Source organism: Bufo gargarizans, unplaced genomic scaffold (assembly GCF_014858855.1).
Source record: "Bufo gargarizans isolate SCDJY-AF-19 unplaced genomic scaffold, ASM1485885v1 original_scaffold_1069_pilon, whole genome shotgun sequence".
Classification (NCBI taxonomy): Eukaryota; Metazoa; Chordata; class Amphibia; order Anura; family Bufonidae; genus Bufo; species Bufo gargarizans.
Window position 1 is genome coordinate 278,811 of NW_025334223.1, and position 22,118 is coordinate 300,928.

At 43.4% G+C, this 22,118-nt stretch overlaps 1 protein-coding gene across 1 annotated transcript; it reads left to right on the forward strand.

The window, feature by feature from the left end:
- The first annotated feature begins 19,738 nt into the window (after positions 1 to 19,738).
- Positions 19,739 to 20,674, forward strand: LOC122922937 (olfactory receptor 11A1-like). The gene has a single exon (XM_044273705.1). The coding sequence runs from the start codon at positions 19,739 to 19,741 to the stop codon at positions 20,672 to 20,674; it is 936 nt and encodes a 311-aa protein (XP_044129640.1).
- The last annotated feature ends 1,444 nt before the right edge of the window (positions 20,675 to 22,118 follow it).

A 22,118-nucleotide genomic window follows, 5' to 3' on the forward strand; every position in this document is an offset into this window, starting at 1 on the left:
TATACTGCGATTTTTCAATATATAGGGCTCTTACCCTTTTCTGTTGGCTAGTTTCTTTAAGAACAGCACTTTTATAATATGTAAATTACCTCTCTACCAGCAAGTAGGGCGTCTACTTACTGGTAGCCACCGCAGCCTCTTTTCAGCAAAACACCCTCCTCCTGCTGATTGACAGGGCCTGGGAGCGCTCTCCTCCTCCGACTGGCCCTGTCTGCAATTCAAATCCCGCGCCTGCACCTCATTCGGCGCAGGCGCTCTGAGAGAAGGACGCTCGCTTCCTCAGCACTTCCTCAGTGCGCCTGCGCCGATGACGTCACCCTAAAGAGGCCTGGGCCCCTGATGTTTTGTCCCAGGCCCCGAATGTCCTGCCTGCCTTCCAGATACAACTGTTTTGCCATCCTCAGGATGGCAATACAATTGAATCTAATGCCCTGCAAGATCTGAAGGACCTGTGATGACATCACAGTCCATGTGATCAGCTCTGAATGCAGGAGCTAAAAAGGACCTGCCATGATGTCACCATCATGTGACCAGTGCAGGAGAGGAGTCCTGGGAAGAAGCTGTGGTTAGGAAAGTGAAGGGAGGATTACTCAGTGTGAGAAGCAGAGCAATGTTGGGAGTTGTAGTTATTTAACTGGGACTGTATGTTAGGGCTGAAGGGAGGGAAGCTATTTACATAGGACAGTGGGGTGGAGTTATGTTAGTTACATGGGACTGTAAGCTGAGGGGGTGATGTTATTTACATGGAAATGCATGTTGGAGGTGGCTGGAGCAGGGTGATGTTATTTACATGGGAGTATATGTTGAAAGTGGCTGTGGGAGGGAGTGATATTACATGGGACTGAATGTTGAGGAGTAATGTTATTTACATAGGACTGCATGTTGGAGGTGGCTGGGGAGGGGATGATTTTATTTACATGGGACTGTATGTAGAAGGTGTCTAGGGGAGGGAGTGATATTACATGGGACTAAATATTGAGGGGGTGATGTTCTTTACATGGGACGGTATATTGAAGGCGTCTGGGGAGTGGGTGATGTTATTTACGTTGGTCTGTATATTGGAGGGGGCAGGAGAGATGGTGTGATGTTATTTACATGTGACTGTATTTTGGAGGGGCTAAGGAATTATAATTTTTGAAGACAGTAAATGGAGGAATATAACTACAGGGGTCACTGCAGGGGGCATTATAAATACTGGTGGCGCTTCAGGGCGAGCATTATAACAGTAGGGGGCAATATAAATACTGGCGGCACTTAAGTGTGAGCATTATAACAGTAAGAGGCAATATAAATTCTAGGGGCACTGTGGGGGCATTATAACAGTAGGGGTCAATATAAATACTAGGGGCAATGTGGGGGGCATTTTAAATACAGGAGATATTAGGTGTTTTTATTAGTACTGGGGGCTCTATAGGAGGGACTTATAGATCTGCATTATTTCTACTAAGAGCATTGTGGGGGCTTATTCCTACTGAGGGGTCTGTAGATAGCTTTATTATCACTGGGGGAACAATAGGGGGCCTTATTTCTACTGAGGTCTCTGTAACGGCATTATTAATACTGGAGAGCTCTTCTACTAATGGGGCACTCTTGGGAAGCACTATCACTGTTAGGCACTGTTGGGGGCAGTATTACTAATGAGGGCATTCTAGAAGGGAATGACTATTGGTGGGACTATGAGGAGTACTGTTACTATGGGGGGCACTCATTTTTCCTCAGCATATTATTTGGGGGTACATAAAAGTAAGGAAGTTAAGATGTCTGTGTGTCACACTCTGCAGAGACGAGGCGCGGCTGAGAGAAGTTATTCCAACCGAATGGAGAAGATGATGACAGAGAAGATCCACATCAGAGGAGACGTCACCTGTAGGCCCTGGATGTGACAGGTATGTGATGTTGTATAGCTGTATAGCAAATACAGTAAAATGTCTTCAGTGCTAGTGTTTGGGGCGGTCGGTCGACTTAGAGAATTGGGCCCCGGATCTTTTGAGACTCTAGCAACGCCCCTGGTGCTTGTATGTCCTGGGTTAAATCTGGGTAAAAATTTTTGTCTCAGTTATTGATCTCGCACGTCCCCTATCTGGGGACTATATATTAAAATATTTTTTCTCCTACTACAGTAAGATGGATGGCAAACTGGTGTTCTAAATTTAAAAAAATTGCCAAAGTTTCTCAGACACACTCCACAGAAGAATTTCCTCTCCTATAACAGTTAGATTCTTTCTAAATTTTCAAAATGGATGGCAAACTGGTGTTCTAAATTTAAAAAAATTGCCAAAGTTTCTCAGACACACTCCACAGAAGAATTTCCTCTCCTATAACAGTTACAGTCTTTCTAAATTTTCAAAATAATTGATGATTTTTGCATATACGCCACACAATTTTTTTTCTCCCACATTTTTGGGATGGAGGCAAAATGGGTCATCTTATTACAATTGTTATTTATCAATTTTTTTTTTGGGGGGGGGAGGTGGGGGGGTTGGTAACTGTCAACCACCAAACATTGGGAGATGGCAAAAGGAACGCAGAAATTGTGCTGCAGAATAACAATGGCTGGGTAAGGCCCATATACTTCTTTACTCTGCCATTATAAGACATAATATCTTGAGCGTGGAAGCAGAGGACACAGCTTAAGTGGCGGCGCAGGCGGACGTGGCGGGGCAGGCGGAATAGGCGGACGTGGCGGTGCAGATGGAAGAGGTGGATGTGGCGGTGCAGATGGAGGAGGCGGACGTGGCGGTGCAGATGGAAGAGGTGGATGTGGCGGTGCAGGTGAAGGAGGCGGACGTGGCGGTGCAGATGGCTGAGGCGGACGTGGACGTGCAGATGGAGGAGGCGGACGTGGCGGTGCAGATGGAAGAGGTGGATGTGGCGGTGCAGATGGAGGAGGCGGATGTGGCGGTGCAGGTGGACATGGTGGAGCAGGCAAAAGAGGCGGAGGAGGTCAACACTTTTTTCTTTATTTTGTTTTTTATTTTTTGGGGGAAATAGCAAAGAGAACTCACAAACTGCGCTGTAGTATAACAATGGCTGGGTGCGGCTGGTAAACTTCTCTATCCTGCACAAGGTACGGACAAGTCTTGTGGGATCCATGCCTGGTTCATTTTAATGAATGTGAGCCTGTACACGTTGGCTGTGGACAGACAGATGCGCCTGTCCGTGATCACACCCCTTGCTGTGCTAAACACACGTTCAGACAATACACTGGCTGTAAGGCAGGCCAGCACTTCCAAGGTGTAAAGGGCAAGCTCAGGCCATGTGCCCAATTTAGAGACCCAGATGTTAAATGGGGCAGACCAGTCATTCAGTACTATTCCACCATGTCGCTGAAACGCTGCCTCCTCCTAGGATGGTCCGTATCAGATGGTGGTGCAGGATATTTTGGTATGCACACAAAGCTTTTCCACATTTTGGCCATTCTAACTCTCCCTTCTGAGATGCTGACAATGCCTCTGATATGTTGGCAACTTCATACTCCTCCTCCTTGCCTTCACTTTGTGCTTCCACTGAGCCCCCTCTGTCAAGTGGGAATGCCATTAGTAGCGCCTCTACCAGCGTCCGCTTGCACTTGCGCATGTTCTGTTCACGCTCCACGCTGTAGCATGTAGTCACTCATGTGTGCCAGGCTGTCCAGAAGCAATGACAAGCTGTCCTCGGTGGGTGTCACCGTTCTGTGAATGGGGATCCTTCTACTCCTCTTCATCATCCTCCTCATCCTCCAAAACTGTGCCCTGGCTGGACAGTGGGGTATCTGGCCGCTGTTGGTGCAGGAACCCAACCTCTGAGCCCCCTGTGGACGACTGGCCTGATAACTGTGGGAATGATGCCAGTTCCTCTTCCTGCGCCGTACGTGTTTGCCTTGTTGTCTATATAAAGCCATGCATCCTATATAGAGAGATGGGTGGCTAGTGTTACTGTGTGACTGCTGATTTTCAGTGTGTACATGTGTTAGGTATTAGAGTTGAGCGGACACCTGGATGTTCGGGTTCGACGGGTTCGGCCGAACTTCAGAAAAAAGTTAAAGTTCGGGACCCGAACCTGACCCGAACTTGACAATGAACCCGAACCCCATTGAAGTCAAAGGGGACCCGAACTTTTGAGCACTAAAATGGCTGTAAAAATATCATGAAAAGGGCTAGAGGGCTGCAAATGGCGTCAAAATGTGGTTAAGAGCATGGCAAGTGCTCTTCAAACAAATGTGGATAGGGAAATGACTTAAAATAACATAAAATACGTAAAAATAAAAAACTATAATCTTGCTCTAGGAGGAGGAGGTCAATATGCAGTAGGAGGTTGAGGATGCGGTGGATGTGGCGATGTAGGAGGAAGCGGCGGTGGAGGAGGTAGCCTACACTTCTTTTTGGTTTTAAATGTATTTGTATTTTTTAAATTAGGGTACACCCCAAAACATTGGGAAATATAACCTGTGATAACCCCCCCCAGCCATGCTAAACACACGTTCAGACAATACACTGGCTGCAGGGCAGGCCAGCACCTCCAAGGGGTAAAGGGCAAGCTCAGGCCATGTGCCCAGTTTGGAGACCCAGAAGTTGCAGGGGCTGACCCCTGTCAGTCAGTTCGTGTAGGCGTGTGCACACTTACTGCCCCACCATGTCGCACGTCCCCGTGATGTTCACGATCCAATTTGAAATCTGCTCTATCAACTTTCAATGTTCTTTTATGCGCCTACCATAGCGATCACGGGTGGCGGGGAATCAGGGTTCCAGACCAGAGAGGGAGCGTGAGAAAAAGAGACCACATCCAAGGTAGGATGCATTTTTTTTAAATTTCACATTATAGAATTGAAATTTGGGAGAAATTATTAAAGCGTAAAAGTGTGACAACTTTTCAAAGTTTAAGCATTGAATGAAAGAATGTGGTGCACATTAATTACTGATGAATTTATTACATTTTATTCCCTGCCACCTATGCAGAGCAGGTGTTTATTCACGTCTAAAATTGAATAATATCAACCCAAGAATGTAACAGAATAGAAGTGGTACATCACACCCAAAAATTGGTGAATTTCACAGAAAACTAACTGACATTTTTTATTTTATTTTTTTCGGTCTACTAGATATAGGAGTGGTACTATACACCCAAAAATTGTTGAATTTCACCAGAATATATAACTGACAGTTATAATTTTTTTTAATTTAACCTGTCTACTAGGTATAGCAGTGGTGCTATACACCAAAGAATTTGTGAATTTCACCCAAAAATGTAAATGACATAGTGAAATGATATAAAATAAAACACGTACAAATAAAAATAAAAATTTTGATTTATGAGGTGGAGTTCCATATGGAGTAAGAGTTTGAGGAGGCAGTAGACGTAGCGGTGTAGGTGGAACCGGCGGTGGAGGCTACCAGGTAGCCAACACAGGTTTTTGGTTTTATTAAATTTTTTAAAATAAGTGTACACTCCAAAAGAGTGTGAAATATCCAAAATACAAACATGAGCAATTGCGCTGCAGTATAACAATGGCTGGTTAAAGCCGGTATACATGTCTATTCTGGACAAGGTACAGACAAGTCCTGAGGGATCCATGCCTGGTTCATTTCATTGAACGTGAGCTTGTCCACATTGGCTGTGGACAGGCAGCTGCGCTTGTCTGTGATGACGCCCCCTGCCGTGCTAAACACACGTTCAGATAATACACTGACGGCAGGTGTCACGGACGGTGTACAGGAAACAAGACAAAGCAACATGCATATATGACTCACTGGATCCAAAGCTAAGGAACCAAAAGGGAGACCCCTGCACAAGACCTTGCACTTTCCCAGGCTGCTCAGCCTATGCAAAGATCCCAAATGTGGATGGTTGCATATCCACGTACCTCGACTATATAACCCCTGAACAAACTACAATAGTGAGGGGACACGACCACCGGCTCCCTACACCAGACACGGAGGGAGTCAGGGTCACCTGGGATCCAACAAACAGAAAATAACAGATAAATGTACAGCACTTAACTTTGTAGCAGACTGGGAATCAGGATCAGCATGCACACACACTCCAGGAAGAAGTATAAGCCGCCCAGTAATGCATTATGGGGCGGAATTTAAAGGGATGCAATCAGTCCAACTACATGACAGCTGAGAGAGGCTAACGAGATGAGGAACTGAACATCACAACAAAGAAAACTCAAGGAGGAGGTTCTGAAAGGCTTCTGTCAGAGCTTCTCAGCTGTCTGGTTGTGACAGCAGGGCAGGCTAGCACCTCCAAGGCATAAAGGGAAAGCTCAGGCCATGTACCCAATTTGGAGACCCAGAAGTTGAAGAGGGCAGACCCGTCATTCAGTACGTGTAGGCGTGTGCACACATACTGCTCCACCATGTTGTTATTATAACCGATATACCTCTCAAAACCAGTGAGAGAATCATGTATGAGCACCAACTCATAGATCCGATAAACAACAACACACATGTACGTACATCACAAGATATTTTATTAGTTCATCACAAAAAAGACAAAACCTTAGACATAAATAAATATGTATAAAATAGCAGCAATAAAGTGGCAGCACTGCAAATCAGCGCCCCACCAAGGTACCAATATGGAACTATCCCCCAAGCACACCTCACCTATTAGCCTGAGTAAGCCAAATGGCTAAAGTGAGAAGATTTCTCATACACAGGCCAGGTGAAAGTGTGGGCTTTCAATGATGATGCAATTGTTGCCATGCTAGCTATGTTGTAAATGTGAATGGATGCAATATGTGGATATTCCACCCCAGCAGCAGCTAAATAGCATGCAATATACATCCAACACATAAGAAGTCATAACCAGCATGGACAACACATATAGAAATAAGTAAAGGGGAACCAACCTTGGGACCCTGGTGAGCGCACCCCTGACGCGTGTTTCGCTCAGCTTCTTCAGTTGGTGAAATGCTGCCTCCTGCTAAGACGTTCCATATCAGCTGGTGGTGCTGGTTGTTGTGGCTTGCTGACAAAGTCTTTCTACATTTTGGCCATGCTAACCCTGCCTTCTGAGGTGCTGGCGGCGCCCCAGCTGCGTTGGCGACCTCTTCCTCGTCCTCTGCCTTCGCCTTGTGCTTCCACTGTGCCCCCGCTGTCAGGTGGGAATGCCACCAGCAGCGCATCTACCAGCGTGCGCTTGTAATCGCGCATCTTACGATCACGCTCCAGTGACGGAAATAAGGACCGTGCGTTGTCCTTGTAACAGGGATCCAGCAGCGTGGCCACCTAGTTATCAGCACAAGTTAGAATGTGGGCAACTCGGCGGTCATTGTGGAGACACTGCAGCATATAAACATGTGTGCCAGGCTGCCCAGAGGCAACGAAAAGCTGTCCTCTGTGGGAGGTGAATCGTCAGTGTCCTCTGTATCCCCCCATCCATGCACCAGTGATGGTCATGAGCTGGTCTTGGTGCCACCTTGCCGTGAACATGGTTCCTCATCCTCCATCTCCTCCTCCTCATCCTCCACCTCGTCATCCTCTATAACTGTGCCTTGGCTGGACAATTGTGTTCCTTGGGATGGTGGGTGCAGGAACCCACCCTCGGAGCCACTTGGTAATAACTGTCCGGAAACCCTACAAAATTATCCGTTTTCCTGCTCCTCCTACTGTGCCACATCCTCTTCCATCATCGCCAGGAGCGTTTTTTCAAGGATGCATAGAAGTGGGATAGTAACGCTGAAACTAAGTACTCGAAACAGCGCAACAAGGAACACAGGTCTCGCATGGAGGCCCAGTCATTGGTGGTGAAGTGGTGCTGTTCCACGGAGCAACTCACCCGTGCACGCTGCAGCTGAAACTCCACTATCACCTGCTGCTGCTCGCACAGTCTGGCCAGCATGTGCAAGGTGGAGTTCCATCTTGTGGGCATGTCGCATATGAGGCGGTGAGCGGGAAGGCGAAGTTACGCTCCAGCGCTGACAGGTGAGCAGCAGCAGGGTGAGAAAGCCGAAAGCGCGCACAGACGGCCCGCACTTTATGCAGCAGCTCTGACATATTGGGGTAAGTTTTAAGGAATTTCTGCACCACCAAATTCGGCACATGCACCAGGCAAGGGATGTGCGTCAAACCGGCTAGTTCCAGAGCTGCTACGAGATTTTGCGCATTATCGCACACCACCAGGCCGGGCTTGAGGCTGACTGGCACAAACCACTCATCGCTCTTTTGTTCCTGGAGATGCTTGGTGACCCAGGTGTTGGTGTTCCTGGCAGATCCTCTGTTTGCGGGGTGGCAGGTGGCACTGTCACTCCAGAGGTGGATGAAGAGGCCAAGACTGCAGCAGAAGAGGAAGCAGGAGGAGCCAGAGACCTTTCTTGGTTTTTGAGGTGTCTACTCCACAGCAGCTCGTGCTTTTCACTTAAATGCCTTGTCATATAGGTTGTGCTCAGGTTGAGAACGTTTATGCCTCGCTTCAGACTCTGATTGCACAGCGTGCAAACCACTCGTGTCTTGTCGTCAGCACTTTGTCTGAGGAACTCCTTTGAGCTGGCTTTGGTGTGCTTGGTCCCTTGCTGCACCCTACTCCCTCTTCTGCTGTGCTGGTAGCTCTGTGCGACCACCGCCTCTTCCTCCGAACTACATAGGTCACTCGCATGACCTTGATTCCATGTGGGGTCGAGGACCTCATCGTCCTCCACATCATCTTCCACCCAGTCTTCATCCCTGTTTTCCTTGTCGGTCTGCACACTTTCGAAAGCCCCAGCAGTTGGCACCTGTGTTTCATCATCATCCGAGACGTGCTGCGATGGTCCTCTCATGTACACATCTTGAAAGATAAGTGGTTGGGCATCGGTGCACTCAATCTCTTCCACTTCTGGGGCAGGGATAGGTGGATGGCCCTGGGAAACTCTGCTAACAGAGTCATCAAAAAGCAGAAGAGACTGCTGCATGACTTGGGGCTCAGACTGCTTGGCTTATTTGCAAGGGGGTGAGTTGAAAGACTGATGGACATTGGCTGCAGGTGCCAACTGTGGTCTTTCAGCATGAGACTGGGTGGGAGACAATGTGAAGGAACTGGATCCACTGTCAGCAAACCAAACTACTATCGTCTGTACTTGTTCAGGCCTCACCATTCGTAGAGCCGCATTAGGCCCGACCAAATACCGCTGCAGGTTCTGTCGCCTACTCGCACCTGAGGAAGGGGTTTCACGTGTGCGTGTAGCTGGCACAGATCGACCACGTCCTCTCCCTGCAACAGGAGCTCCACCAGCAGCACCACGACTTGGGACACGTCCCTTATTTGATGCTCTCCTCATATTTTTCTAATTTAGGATCTTGCCATAAATGGGTGTTTAATTAATAGTACAATAGAACAACAGTATGTAAAGGGTGTATTTCACACGGCCTAAACCTCAATTAAAGATTTCTTTGCCCAAAATGGCTGTATTTCAAATGCCTGAATCAAACCCCTGTATGTAGAGGGGGTATCTCACATGGTCTGAACCAGTGTAGGCCTTATTGGTGCGCCAAATGGCAGTATTTCAAATCTCTGAATCTAACCCAAATGTATAAAGGGTGTATCTTACAATGACATCTGCATCAAAGGCTGCCAAATAAACTTTTTTTCCCCAAACGGGTGTTTGTTTAATAACTGAATATGACAGCAGTATATAACCCAGGAATTTCAAACATGCTTATGCCCCAAAAAGAGTGTTTTATTAATGAAATAATGTAAGCCCTGTACAAACAGGGTGTATGTCACACGGCCTGACCCACTGTAGGCCTGAATTAAAGATTTGTGCACCAAATGGCAGTTAATTTAAATCTCTGAATGTAATTAAGGTGTATCTCACAATGAAATCTGCAGAAAAGGCTGCCAACAAATTTTTGGGGCCCATGGTGATGGATCATGTGATGGACCATGTGATGAGCGCAGTGACGTCACCACAGGTCCTTATCCTCACAGATGAAGGCAGAAGAGAAGTCGGGCTGCGCAAACAAGTGGATTAAGGTGAGTTAAATTATTATTTTTTTAACCCCTTCTGTGAAGAAGTACGGGTTTGGGTACCAAACATGCAGATTTTTCTCACGCGCGTGCAAAATGCATTAAAATGTTTTGCACTCGCGCAGAAAAATTGTGCATTTTCCCGCGACGCACCCACATGCTATGGTGCATCGCGGAACGGAAGCACGGAACATAACCCTATGGAAGCATTACGGAGTGCTTCCGTGGGGTTTCGTCCTGTACTTCCGTTCCGCAAAAAAATAGAACATGTCCTATCTTTTTGCGGAACGGCCATTTACTTGAATGGGTCCGCGATCCGCTGCGGCTGTCCCACAGACTGTGCTCGTGCATTGTGGCCCGCATTTTGCGTGCCGCAGCACGACCACGGGGCACACACTCCCATGTGAAGGAGGCCTAAATGTTAAGTTTTAATTTTGACCACAAACAGGATCCTATTAGCCTTAGGCTATTGAATTGAAATGCTATTAATTTCCCGGGTCCAAAGGGTACCTGAAGCAAAAGTTCTTTATACCTGGCGCTAACATCGACCTGTAAGGCTGAGTTCACACTTGAGTTATTTCGTCAGTTTTGGCCCCGTGACTGCCCAAATAAGTGAAGTGCAGTGATTCTAAGAGCGACGCCTGTCATCTGCATGTCATAAGGACTCACGGGATTATCTCACTACCACAGCAGACTCCCTATGCGTGTTACTGCGAGGCACAGTGTTCTACACCACTATACAGGCACAGTGTTCTACACCACTATACAGGCACAGTGTTCTACACCACTATACAGGCACAGTGTTCTACACCACTATACAGGCACAGTGTTCTACACCGCTATACAGGCACAGTGTTCTACACCGCTATACAGGCACAGTGTTCTACACCGCTATACAGGCACAGTGTTCTACACCACTATACAGGCACAGTGTTCTACATCGCTATACAGGCACAGTGTTCTACACCACTATACAGGCACAGTGTTCTACACCACTATACAGGCACAGTGTTCTACACCACTATACAGGCACAGTGTTCTACACCACTATACAGGCACAGTGTTTTACTCCACAGTATAAGTCTCTCTGTAGCCAGGAAATAAATTTGGATCAAATCAAATCTTTTTGGGAAATTCGGCGAACTGTCAGAATCTAATTATTGAGAAATTTGCTTATCTCTAATTATGGGTTAGCAACAGGAGGTGCTGCATACAGGATGTAAACCGAAGTGATTTACATGGTGATAATGGGTCAGGAGGGTTCAAAATTGGGAAAACAAACAAACATGAAAGATCTTTAAGAGGTAAAATGAGTAACATTATATTATTCATAGTTTTATATTTTATTTTAGTTCATTACTTTAAGCAAATATAAAACTATTAGCATATAAATACATATTATACAAATTAGCTCTCTGTTGAATTAATTCATTTCTATTTTATGTCTATAAGGTGGACACAGGGGAGTCTTGAGCTGTGTACCAGCAATGTATAAATTAACCATGTACTAATACATGTACAGTCACTGTCTGACTGCACTAAGCCCTGCACCCAGAGGTGGGATTGAAATTTTGAAGAACAAGTTCCCTACTTAACGGTGGACACGAGGCGTCACGAGTCACGACACATGTCTACATATACATACACCATATATATGCAAAACCCATAAATACACCATATACATTGTACGCATACATAAGTACATCATATATACACTACACACATACCACCCAACTTTTTAAAATCCTAAGGAGCTAAACTATAGAATAGAAGCACCGCTGTAATCTGGAGAACCTGGGGGAACTGGCTGAACCCCATGCCTGCCTGCACCGCTATGGTGTGACGCTGACACATGGACGTTCTACAGAGCGGAGATAAGGATGAGGTGAGGCCTGCTGATTCACAGAATAATGGGTAAAATTGAAAAAAAATTATTTCACAAGCAAATTTATACATTTTTTTTTAGAGATGCTAGAACTTGAATTTGGTCAATCAGAACTGATGATAACAATATTTTCGGAATGTCTCATTGTAAGTGATATTACAGTTTGGGGATTTCACTTTCAAGGTGATTTTCTGTGGAGCTTTCATGACGTTCATCCAAAACTCATCTACTTAGGTTCTAAACCCAGTAAACGGAAACGTGCATTTAACTAAAATGTTTAAGTATGAAAGCAGAAGCTGTAGAGCAGTAAATGAGAAAATGAGAAAGTAAAATGGTACAAGAAATAACCTGTTCAATAAAATATACTAAAATGCTGTAATAACAGTAATCTGGGATGGATACAGGGAAAATAAGGAAAATTAGACTTTGACTTTAGTATGACATGAATATACAGTACATTTTTACTTTTTTTTTACAAATTTTAGAAACATAACTCCTGCAGTTTTTCCCACCTGGTACGGAGATCCTGAGCACAAGGACAAGGGGAACAAGGCTTGTGTATGAATGGAAAGCTGATCAACTGATAAAAGGGGAACCATAATAGGAGAGAAAGCAAAACAGACAAATGGAGGTTAGAAGGATGATAGATCCAGGACGCGGCTTCACACGGGTAAATTTTATCTATTTCATTTCATGTTTGTGTGTGTCGTTAAAAGATATCAACAGTATCCACTATAACAGTGACCTCTACAGCACCCCGCCCCCTTAACACCGACCTCCATAGCGGACCATCTCCTTAATTGTGAACTCCACAGTTCTCCATACCCTTAACAGAGACCTCCACAGAGCCCACCCCTTTAACAGTGACCTCCACAGCATTCCGCCCCCTTAACACTGACCTCTACAGCACTGCGCCCCTTAACACTGACCTCCATAGCGGACCATCCCCTTAATTGTGACCTCCACAGTTCCTCTATACCCTTAACAGAGACCTCCATAGCAGCCCGCCCCTTTAACAGTAAACCCGACAGCATCCCGCCCCCTTAACTGTGTCATCCACAGTGCCCTGCCCCTTTAAAGCTGACCTGCAACAGTGAAGAAAAATGACTGGGCTGTTATGGAAACCTGGTGTAAAACTGTGTGCATGTGGAGACTAAGGGTCTGTGAGCTTCTATTGGCTGATAAGGGTCATGTGACCAAGCTTCTATTGGCTAATCCATTTTTTGGGGAATATCTCAGGAACGGTACATCCTAGAGAGTTGAGACCCAGTCTAAAACCTTCCCTGGCACCTAATGTACCTGTGTGCCAAATTTCGTGATTGTAAATGTGACAGTGCAGATTCATTTAGCGGACATACATACAGTGGGATGCGAAAGTTTGGGCAACCTTGTTAATCGTCATGATTTTCCTGTATAAATCGTTGGTTGTTACGATAAAAAATGTCAGTTAAATCTATCATATAGGAGACACACACAGTGATATCTGAGAAGTGAAATGAAGTTTATTGGGTTTACAGAAAGTGCTATAATTGTTTAAACACAATTAGGCAGGTGCATAACTTTGGGCACCACAAAAAAGAAATGAAATCAATATTTAGTAGATCCTCCTTTTACAGACATTACAGCCTCTAAACGCTTCCTATAGGTTCCAATGAGAGTCTGGATTCTGGTTGAAGGTATTTTGGACCATTTTTCTTTACAAAACATCTTTAGTTCATTCAGGTTTGATGGCTTCCGAGCATGGACAACTCTCTTTAAGTCACACCACAGATTTTCCATTATATTCAGGTCTGGGGACTGAGATGGCCATCCCAGAACGTTGTACTTGTTCCTCTGCATAAATGCCTTAGTGGATTTTGAGCAGTGTTTAGGGTCGTTGTCTTGTTGAAAGATCCAGCCCTGGCACAGCTTCAGCTTTGTCACTGATTCCTGGACATTGGTCTCCAGAATCTGCTGATACTGAGTGGAATCCATGCGTCCCTCAACTTTGACAAGATTCCCAGTCCTTGCACTGGCCACACAGCCCCACAGCATGATGGAACCACCACCATATTTTACTGTAAGTAGCAGGTGTTTTTCTTGGAATGCTGTGTTCTTTTTCCTCCATGCATAACGCCCCTTGTTATGGCCAAATAACTCAATTTTAGTTTCATCAGTCCACAGCACCTTATTCCAAAATTAAGCTGGCTTGTCCAAATGTGCTTTAGCCCACCTCAAGCGGCACTTTTTGTGCTGTGGGCGGAGAAAAGGCTTCCTCTGCATCACTCTCGTATACAGCATCTCCTTGTGTAAAGTGCGCCGAATCGTTGAACGATGCACAGTGACTCCATCCGCAGCAAGATGATGTTGTAGGTCTTTGGTGCTGGTCTGTGGGTTGACTCTGACTGTTCTCACCATTCGTCGCTTCTGTCTATCCGAGATTTTTCTTGGTCTGCCACTTCGAGCCTTAACTTGAACTGAGCCTGTGGTCTTCCATTTCCTCAATATGTTCCTAACTGTGGAAACAGACAGCTGAAATCTCTGAGACAGCTTTCTGTATCCTTCCCCTAAACCATGATGGTGAACAATCTTTGTCTTCGGGTCTTTTGAGAGTTGTTTTGAGACCCCCATGTTGCTACTCTTCAGAGAAAATTTAAAGAGGAGGGAAACTTACAATTGACCCCCTTAAATACTCTTTCTCGAAATTGGATTCACCTGTGTATGTAGGTCAGGGGTCACTGAGCTTACCAAGCCAATTTGAGTTACAATAATTAGTTCTAAAGGTTTTGGAATCAATAAAATGACAACAACAGAGACCACATGTAGCACCGGCCTGATTGTGTGTAAACAATTATATCACTTTCTGCAAATCCAATAAACTTCATTTCACTTCTCAGATATCACTGTGTGTGTCTCCTATATGATATATTTAACCGACATTTTTTATCGTAACAACCAACGATTTATACAGGAAAATCATGACGATTAACAAGGTTGCCCAAACTTTCGCATCCCACTGTACATGCACACACATATACATGCACTCAGCTTTATATATATATATATATATAGAGAGAGAGAGAGAGAGAAGGAAACCGGACAGCACTCCAGGTAAAAAAGCAAATGGTGTTTATTCACCCATGTGGAAGGCAACGTTTCAGCTCATACAAAGAGCCTTTGTATGAGCTGAAACTTTGCCTTCCACATGGGTGAATAAACACCATTTGCTTTTTTTTACCTGGAGTGCTGTCCGGTTTCCTTCTCTATCTACATGGGGTAAGCAGCTATATCCCTGGACCTAGCACCCGCCAGTTTCTATTTTCTAGTGCCGCCATCACGTTCCTTTTTTTTAAAATATATATATACTGTATATACTAGCTGAAGGACCCGGCTTCGCTGAGGTATATTTATTCTATTTCATGTAATGTTTGTGTGTGTCGTTAAAAGATATCAACACTATCCACTATAACAGGGACATCTACAGCACCCTGCCCCCAAAACAGTGACCTCCACAGCCGCCCAGCCCTTAAAACTGACCCCCCCCCCTAAGAGCCCCGTGCCTTAACCCCTTAGGGACCGGGCTCATTTTCACCTTAAGGACCAGGCCATTTTTTGCAAATCTGACCAGTGTCACTTTAAGTGTTGATAACTTTAAAACGCTTTGACTTATCCAGGCCATTCTGAGATAGTTTTTTCGTCACATATTGTACTTCATGACACTGGAGTAAAAAATATGCTTTTCTATTTATAAAAATAAATAAAGATTTTACCAAAAATGTTTAAGTTTCAATTTCTCTACTTCTATAATACATAGTAATACCTACAAAAATAGTTATTTTACATTCCCCATATGTCTAGATTATGTTTGGATCATTTTGGGAATGACATTTTATCTTTGGGGGATGTTACAAGGCTTAGAAGTTTAGAAGCAAATCTTGAAATTTTTCAGAAATGTTCAAAAACCTACTTTTTAAGGACCAGTTTAGGTCTGAAGTCACTTTGTGAGGCTTACATAATAGAAACTACCCAAAAATGACCTCATTCTAGAAATTACACCCCTCAAGGTATTTAAAACTGATTTTACAAACGCTTTTAACCCTTTAGGTGTTCCACAAGAGTTATTGGCAAATGGAGATGAAATTTAAGAATTTAAATTTTGGGGCTAATTTTCCATTTTAATCCATTTTTTACAGTAACAAAGCAAGGGTTAACAGCCAAACAAAACTCAGTATTTATTGCCACGATTCTGTAGTTTGGAGAAACACCCCATATGTGGCTGTAAACTACTGTACGGGCACACGGCAGGGCGTAGAGGGAAAGGTGCACCGTGTGGTTTTTGGAAGGCAGATTTTGCTGGACTGGTTTATTTACACCATGTCCCATTTGAAGACCCCTGATGTAACCCAAGAGTAGAAACTCCATAAAAGTCACCCCATTTTGGAAACTAAGAGATAAAATGGCAGTTTTGTTGGGACTATTTTTAGGGTACATATGATTTTTGGTTGCTCTATATTACATTTTTGTGAGGTAAGGTTACCAAAAATTGAAATTCTGAAATTTCATCTCCATTTGCCATAAACTGTTGAGGAACACCTAAAGGGTTAATAAAGTTTGTAAAATCAGTTTTAAATACCTTGAGGGGTGTAGTTTCTTGGATGGTGTCACTGTTATGGAGTTTCTACTCTAGGGGTGCATCAGGAGTTCTTAAAATGGGACATGGTGCCCCCCAAAAAAGGCCATCAAAATCTGCCTTCCAGAAACCAGACGGCGTTCCTTCCCTTCTGCGTCCAGCCGCAGCATACAGCATACAGCAGTTTATGACCACATATGGGGTGTTTCTGTAAACTGCAGAATCAGGGTAATAAATATTACATTTTGTTTGGCTGTTAACCCTTGCTTTGTTACTGGAAAAAATGGTTTAAAATGGAAAATTTGATGAAAAATAGCTGTTTTGGCACTGTTTTTATTTTATTTATTTGACCGTATTCATCTGAAGGGTTAGGTCATGGGGTATTTTTATAGAACAGATTCTTACGGACGCGGCAATACCTAATATGTCCACTTTTTTAATGTATTTAGGTTTTACACTATATTTTCCTTTTATAGACAAACAAAAAAAACATTTTAGTAGCTCCATAGTCTAAGAGTCTGTTTTTTTTTTTTGTTTTTAGCTGATTATCTTAGCTAGGGGCTCATTTTTTGCAGGATGAGAGGGTGGTTTTATTGGCACTATTCTGGCGGGCATATGACTTTTTCATCGCTTGCTATTACACTATTTGTGATGTATGGTGACAAAAAAATACCTTTCTTTGAACCATTTTTTATTTCTTTTTACCGTGTGAGGGGTTAGATCATGGGGTATTTTTATAGAGCAGATTCTTACAAACGCGGTGATTGCCTAATATGTCTACTTTTTTATTTATTTTAGTTTTACAAAATAATATTTTAGATTTTTTTTTGTTTTTGTTTTAGTGTCTCAAGTCTGAGAACCATAGTTTTTTATCCGATTGTCAGTGGGTAAATTGGGGAAGGGGAATATAAATTTAGTACTCCATGGAAGTGTGGTAATCCCTGAAGCAACCAATAATGCAGAAGCCCGGATGATCGGGGCACGTGTCACACTAAGTGGTGGCTTGTTTTTATGCCTGGCAAAATCCGACCTGGAACATGGGGATTAGTCACCCACCCAGCACTTTGACTACTCCCAGTAAGAGCCGTCCCGGCTCAGCTATGATAGCCATGCTAAATCTGAAGGTGTCAATTAGCCATAGCTGCTGCTGACACATAAAATGCCGGATCTTACTTGACCGAGGCCAGGAACCTCGGTGACACATACAAACCGGATTCCCAAAAAGTTGGGACACTAAACAAATTGTGAATAAAAACGGAATGCAATGATGTGGAGATGGAAAATGTCAATATTTTATTTGTAATAGAACGTAGATGACAGATCAAACGTTTAATCCGAGTAAATGTATCATTTTAAAGGAAAAAGTTGTTGATTCAAATTTTCACGGTGTCAACAAATCCCCAAAAAGTTGGGACAAGTAGCTATAAGAGGCTGGAAAAAGTAAATTTGAGCATAATGAAGAGCTGGAAGACCAATTAACACTAATTTGGTCAATTGGCAACATGATTGGGTATAAAAAGAGCTTCTCAGAGGGGCAGTGTCTCTCAGAAGCCAAGATGGGTAGAGGATCACCAATTCCCACAATGTTGCGCAGAAAGATAGTGGAGCAATATCAGAAAGGTGTTACCCAGCGAAAAATTGCAAAGACTTTGCATCTATCATCATCAACTGTGCATAACATCATCCGAAGATTCAGAGAATCTGGAACAATCTCTGTGCGTAAGGGTCAAGGCTGTAAAACCATACTGGATGCCCGTGATCTACGGGCCCTTACACGACACTGCACCACAAACAGGAATGCTACTGTAAAGGAAATCACAGAATGGGCTCAGGAATACTTCCAGAAGACATTGTCAGTGAACACAATCCACCGTGCCATCCGCCGTTGCCACCTGAAACTCTACAGTGCAAAGAAGAAGCCATTTCTAAGCAAGATCCACAAGCTCAGGCGTTTTCACTGGGCCAGGGATCATTTAAAATGGAGTGTGGCAAAATGGAAGACTGTTCTGTGGTCAGACGAGTCATGATTCGAAGTTCTTTTTGGAAATCTGGGATGCCATGTCATCCGGACCAAAGAGGACAAGGACAACCCAAGTTGTTATCAACGCTCAGTTCAGAAGCCTGCTGCATCTCTGATGGTATGGGGTTGCATGAGTGCGTGTGGCATGGGCAGCTTGCATGTCTGGAAAGGCACCATCAATGCAGAAAAATATATTCAGGTTATAGAACAACATCTGCTCCCATCCAGACGTCATCTCTTTCAGGGAAGACCCTGCATTTTTCAACAAGATAATGCCAGACCACATTCTGCATCAATCACAACATCATGGCTGCGTAGGAGAAGGATCCGGGTACTGAAATGGCCAGTCTGCAGTCCATATCTTTCACCTATAGAGAACATTTGGTGCATCATAAAGAGGAAGGTGCAACAAAGAAGGCCCAAGATGATTGAACAGTTAGAGGCCTGTATTAGACAAGAATGGGAGAGAATTACTATTTCTAAACTTGAGAAACTGGTCTCCTCGGTCCCCAGACGTCTGTTGAGTGTTGTAAGAAGAAGGGGAGATGCCACACAGTGGTGAAAATGGCCTTGCCCCAACTTTTGGGGATTTGTTGACACCATGAAATTCTTATTCAACATATTTTTCCTTTAAAATGGTACATTTTCTCAGTTTAAACTTTTGTTCCGTGATTTATGTTCTATTCTGAATAAAATATTAGAAGTTGGCACCTCCACATCATTGCATTCACGTTTTGTATAGTGTCCCAATTTTTTGGAATCCGGTTTGTACCTTCTATTATATATATATATATATATATATATATAGAGAGAGAGAGAGAGAGAGAGACCTAAAATAAAATAAAAAAATAATTGCAAAAATAAAGCAAAGTTGATGTGAAAAACGACATGCAGAGAAACAAGTTATAAGCATGAATGGGTGATTACATCACCTGTTGACTATACCGTTACATGACATGGAGAGAACCTGAGAAGATGGCTACACTGGTGTACTAGTTCATGAAAATCACTCTGGGCTCGCTCTCTGTGTGTACAATGTATGAAGTGGACACACGGCCAGATTATGCTCTCTGACTATATAGTTGTAAACCTTCACTAAAACCAGTCACCTGCACTTTCAATACATTTAGGGCTGTAGGAACCCAACATACCCTGACCAACCAAAAATAAGCCAAATGGACATATTTATTATTAAAAAATATGATTTAATCAATAGATTATTTTCTAAAGACACATTCCCTTTAATGTTTCAGAGCATGTTAAGCTTTCTAATGGCCACACAATATAATTCTCATTTATGTCCATTCCACAGGGGACATTGCCAAATAATATTACATCCATTGTCCTGCTAGGATTTCCAGATGTTCATAGCTTCAATTTTCTATTTTTCTCATTACTGATTATTCTATATTTTGGAATCATTTCTGGAAACCTTCTCATTATGTCTTTGTATTTGGTAAGTAAAAACCTCCAGTCCCCCATGTACTTCTTCATCACACAGCTATCACTATGTGACCTTCTGGTGACCACTGATGTTGTCCCCACCCTCCTTCACACTGCCCTTTATGGAGAAATCGCTGTCTCTCTCATCTACTGCATCTTCCAGTTGTGTTTCTTTGTCATGTTAGAGTGTCTGGAATGTCTTCTTCTGTCACTGATGTCTTATGATCGATATCTGGCCATCTGTAACCCCCTCCGGTATTACTCTCTAATGAATTATAACTTTTGTGTGACATCAGTGACTTTTATATGGTTCATAAGTTTTATCATGTCACTAATAGATTTCATTTTCATACATAATATATATTTCTGTGGACCACACGTTATTGACCATTTCTATTGTGATTTTGAACCAGTAGTTCAGCTCTCCTGCTCTGATACATCTGTATTTCATACCCAGATTATTATTTTGGGATCATTTGTTATTATGGGACCATTTATAATTATTGTGGTGTCCTATGTGTACATTGCCATCACTATTCTGAAGATCCCATCCAATACCGGAAGACATAAAGCCTTCTCCACCTGTAGCTCCCACCTCATTGTGGTTTCCTTCTTTTATGGAACTTTAATAATTGTTTACTTGTTCCCGACAAAAGGACAATCTCTGATCCTGGGTAAAGTCTTGTCTCTGATTTATACTGTGGTGACCCCATTACTCAATCCTATCATATATACCTTGAGGAACAAAGACTTGAAAGAAACTGTTAATAAACTTAAACAAATTTTATAATTTGGTCATGGTTAGAGATGAGCGAATCGAAGTTGACGAAGTGGAATTCAATTCAAATTTAAGGAAAAATTAGATTTGCGCCGAATCCGAATTTCCTCGCGATTCATGGTAATGAATCAAATTTTTCCTAAAATGGCTGCTGCACGTGTGAGGACATGGAGCAAGGAACTGTGGGAAGGCTGGATCACCCACAATGACATGCATGCAGCCAATCAGCAGCCAGCCAGTCCTGTGATGCCACAGCCCTATAAATAGCCTCAGCCATCTTAGATTCTGCCATTTTCCAGTGTACTGAGTGCAGGGAGAGATGTCAGCAGGCACTGGGAAGATGGTGCAGATAGAGACCGGGGGCAAGGTAGTGGGACTGGGGGAGGAATGGAAGGAGGGACTAGAACAGTTCAGAAGGAAAGGTGTAGGGTAAAAAATATACATAAACCTCTCAAATGTATGTATACTAATGCCAGAAGCCTGACTAATAAAACTGAGGAGCTGGAATTACTGATATGTGAGGAGAACTCTGACATAGTGGGAATAACTCAGACATGGCTGGATGATAGCTATGACAGTGGGAATAACTCAGACATGGCTGGATGATAGCTATGACTGGGCAGCTAATGTACAAGGTTACAGTCTGTTTAGAAAGGATCGTCAAAACCGGAGAGGAGGAGGGGTCTGCCTTTATGTAAAGTCTTGTCTAAAGCCCACACTCCGCGAAGATATAAGTGAGGGACATGAACATGTGGAGTCACTGTGGGTAGAGATACATGGAGCTAAAAACAACAATAAATTACTAATAGGAGTTTACTATAAACCACCTAATATACCAGAGTCCACAGAAAATCTACTACTAAACGAGATAGACGAGGCGGCAAATCATAATGAGGTGGTTATTATGGGGGACTTCAACTACCCAGATATAGACTGGGAAACTGAAACCTGTACATCTCATAAAGGAAACAGGTTCTTGGCAATAACCAAAGACAATTACCTCTCCCAACAGGTTCAGCACCCGGCTAGAGGGACGGCCATACTGGACTTAGTATTAACCAATAGGCCTAACAGAACAACAGATGTGCAGGTTGGGGGACACCTGGGAAATAGTGACCATAAAGTAATAACCTTCCAATTATTATTCAAAAGAGCGTTTCTACAGGGAGGAACAAAAATACCAAACTTCAAAACAGCTAAATTTAGCCAACTAAGAGAGGCCATAGGCCTAACTAACTGGGATGAAGTCCTCAAAAATAAAAATACAGCCACAAAATGGGATATCTTTAAAAACATCCTAAAATCTCATTGTGAGAGGTATGGGAATAAAAGGTTAAAGAACAAAAATAAACCAATGTGGATAAATAGAACTGTAAAGAAAGCAATAAATGACAAAAAGAAAGCATATAATTCACTGAAACAGGAGGTTAGCACGGAAGCACTGAAAAACTATAAG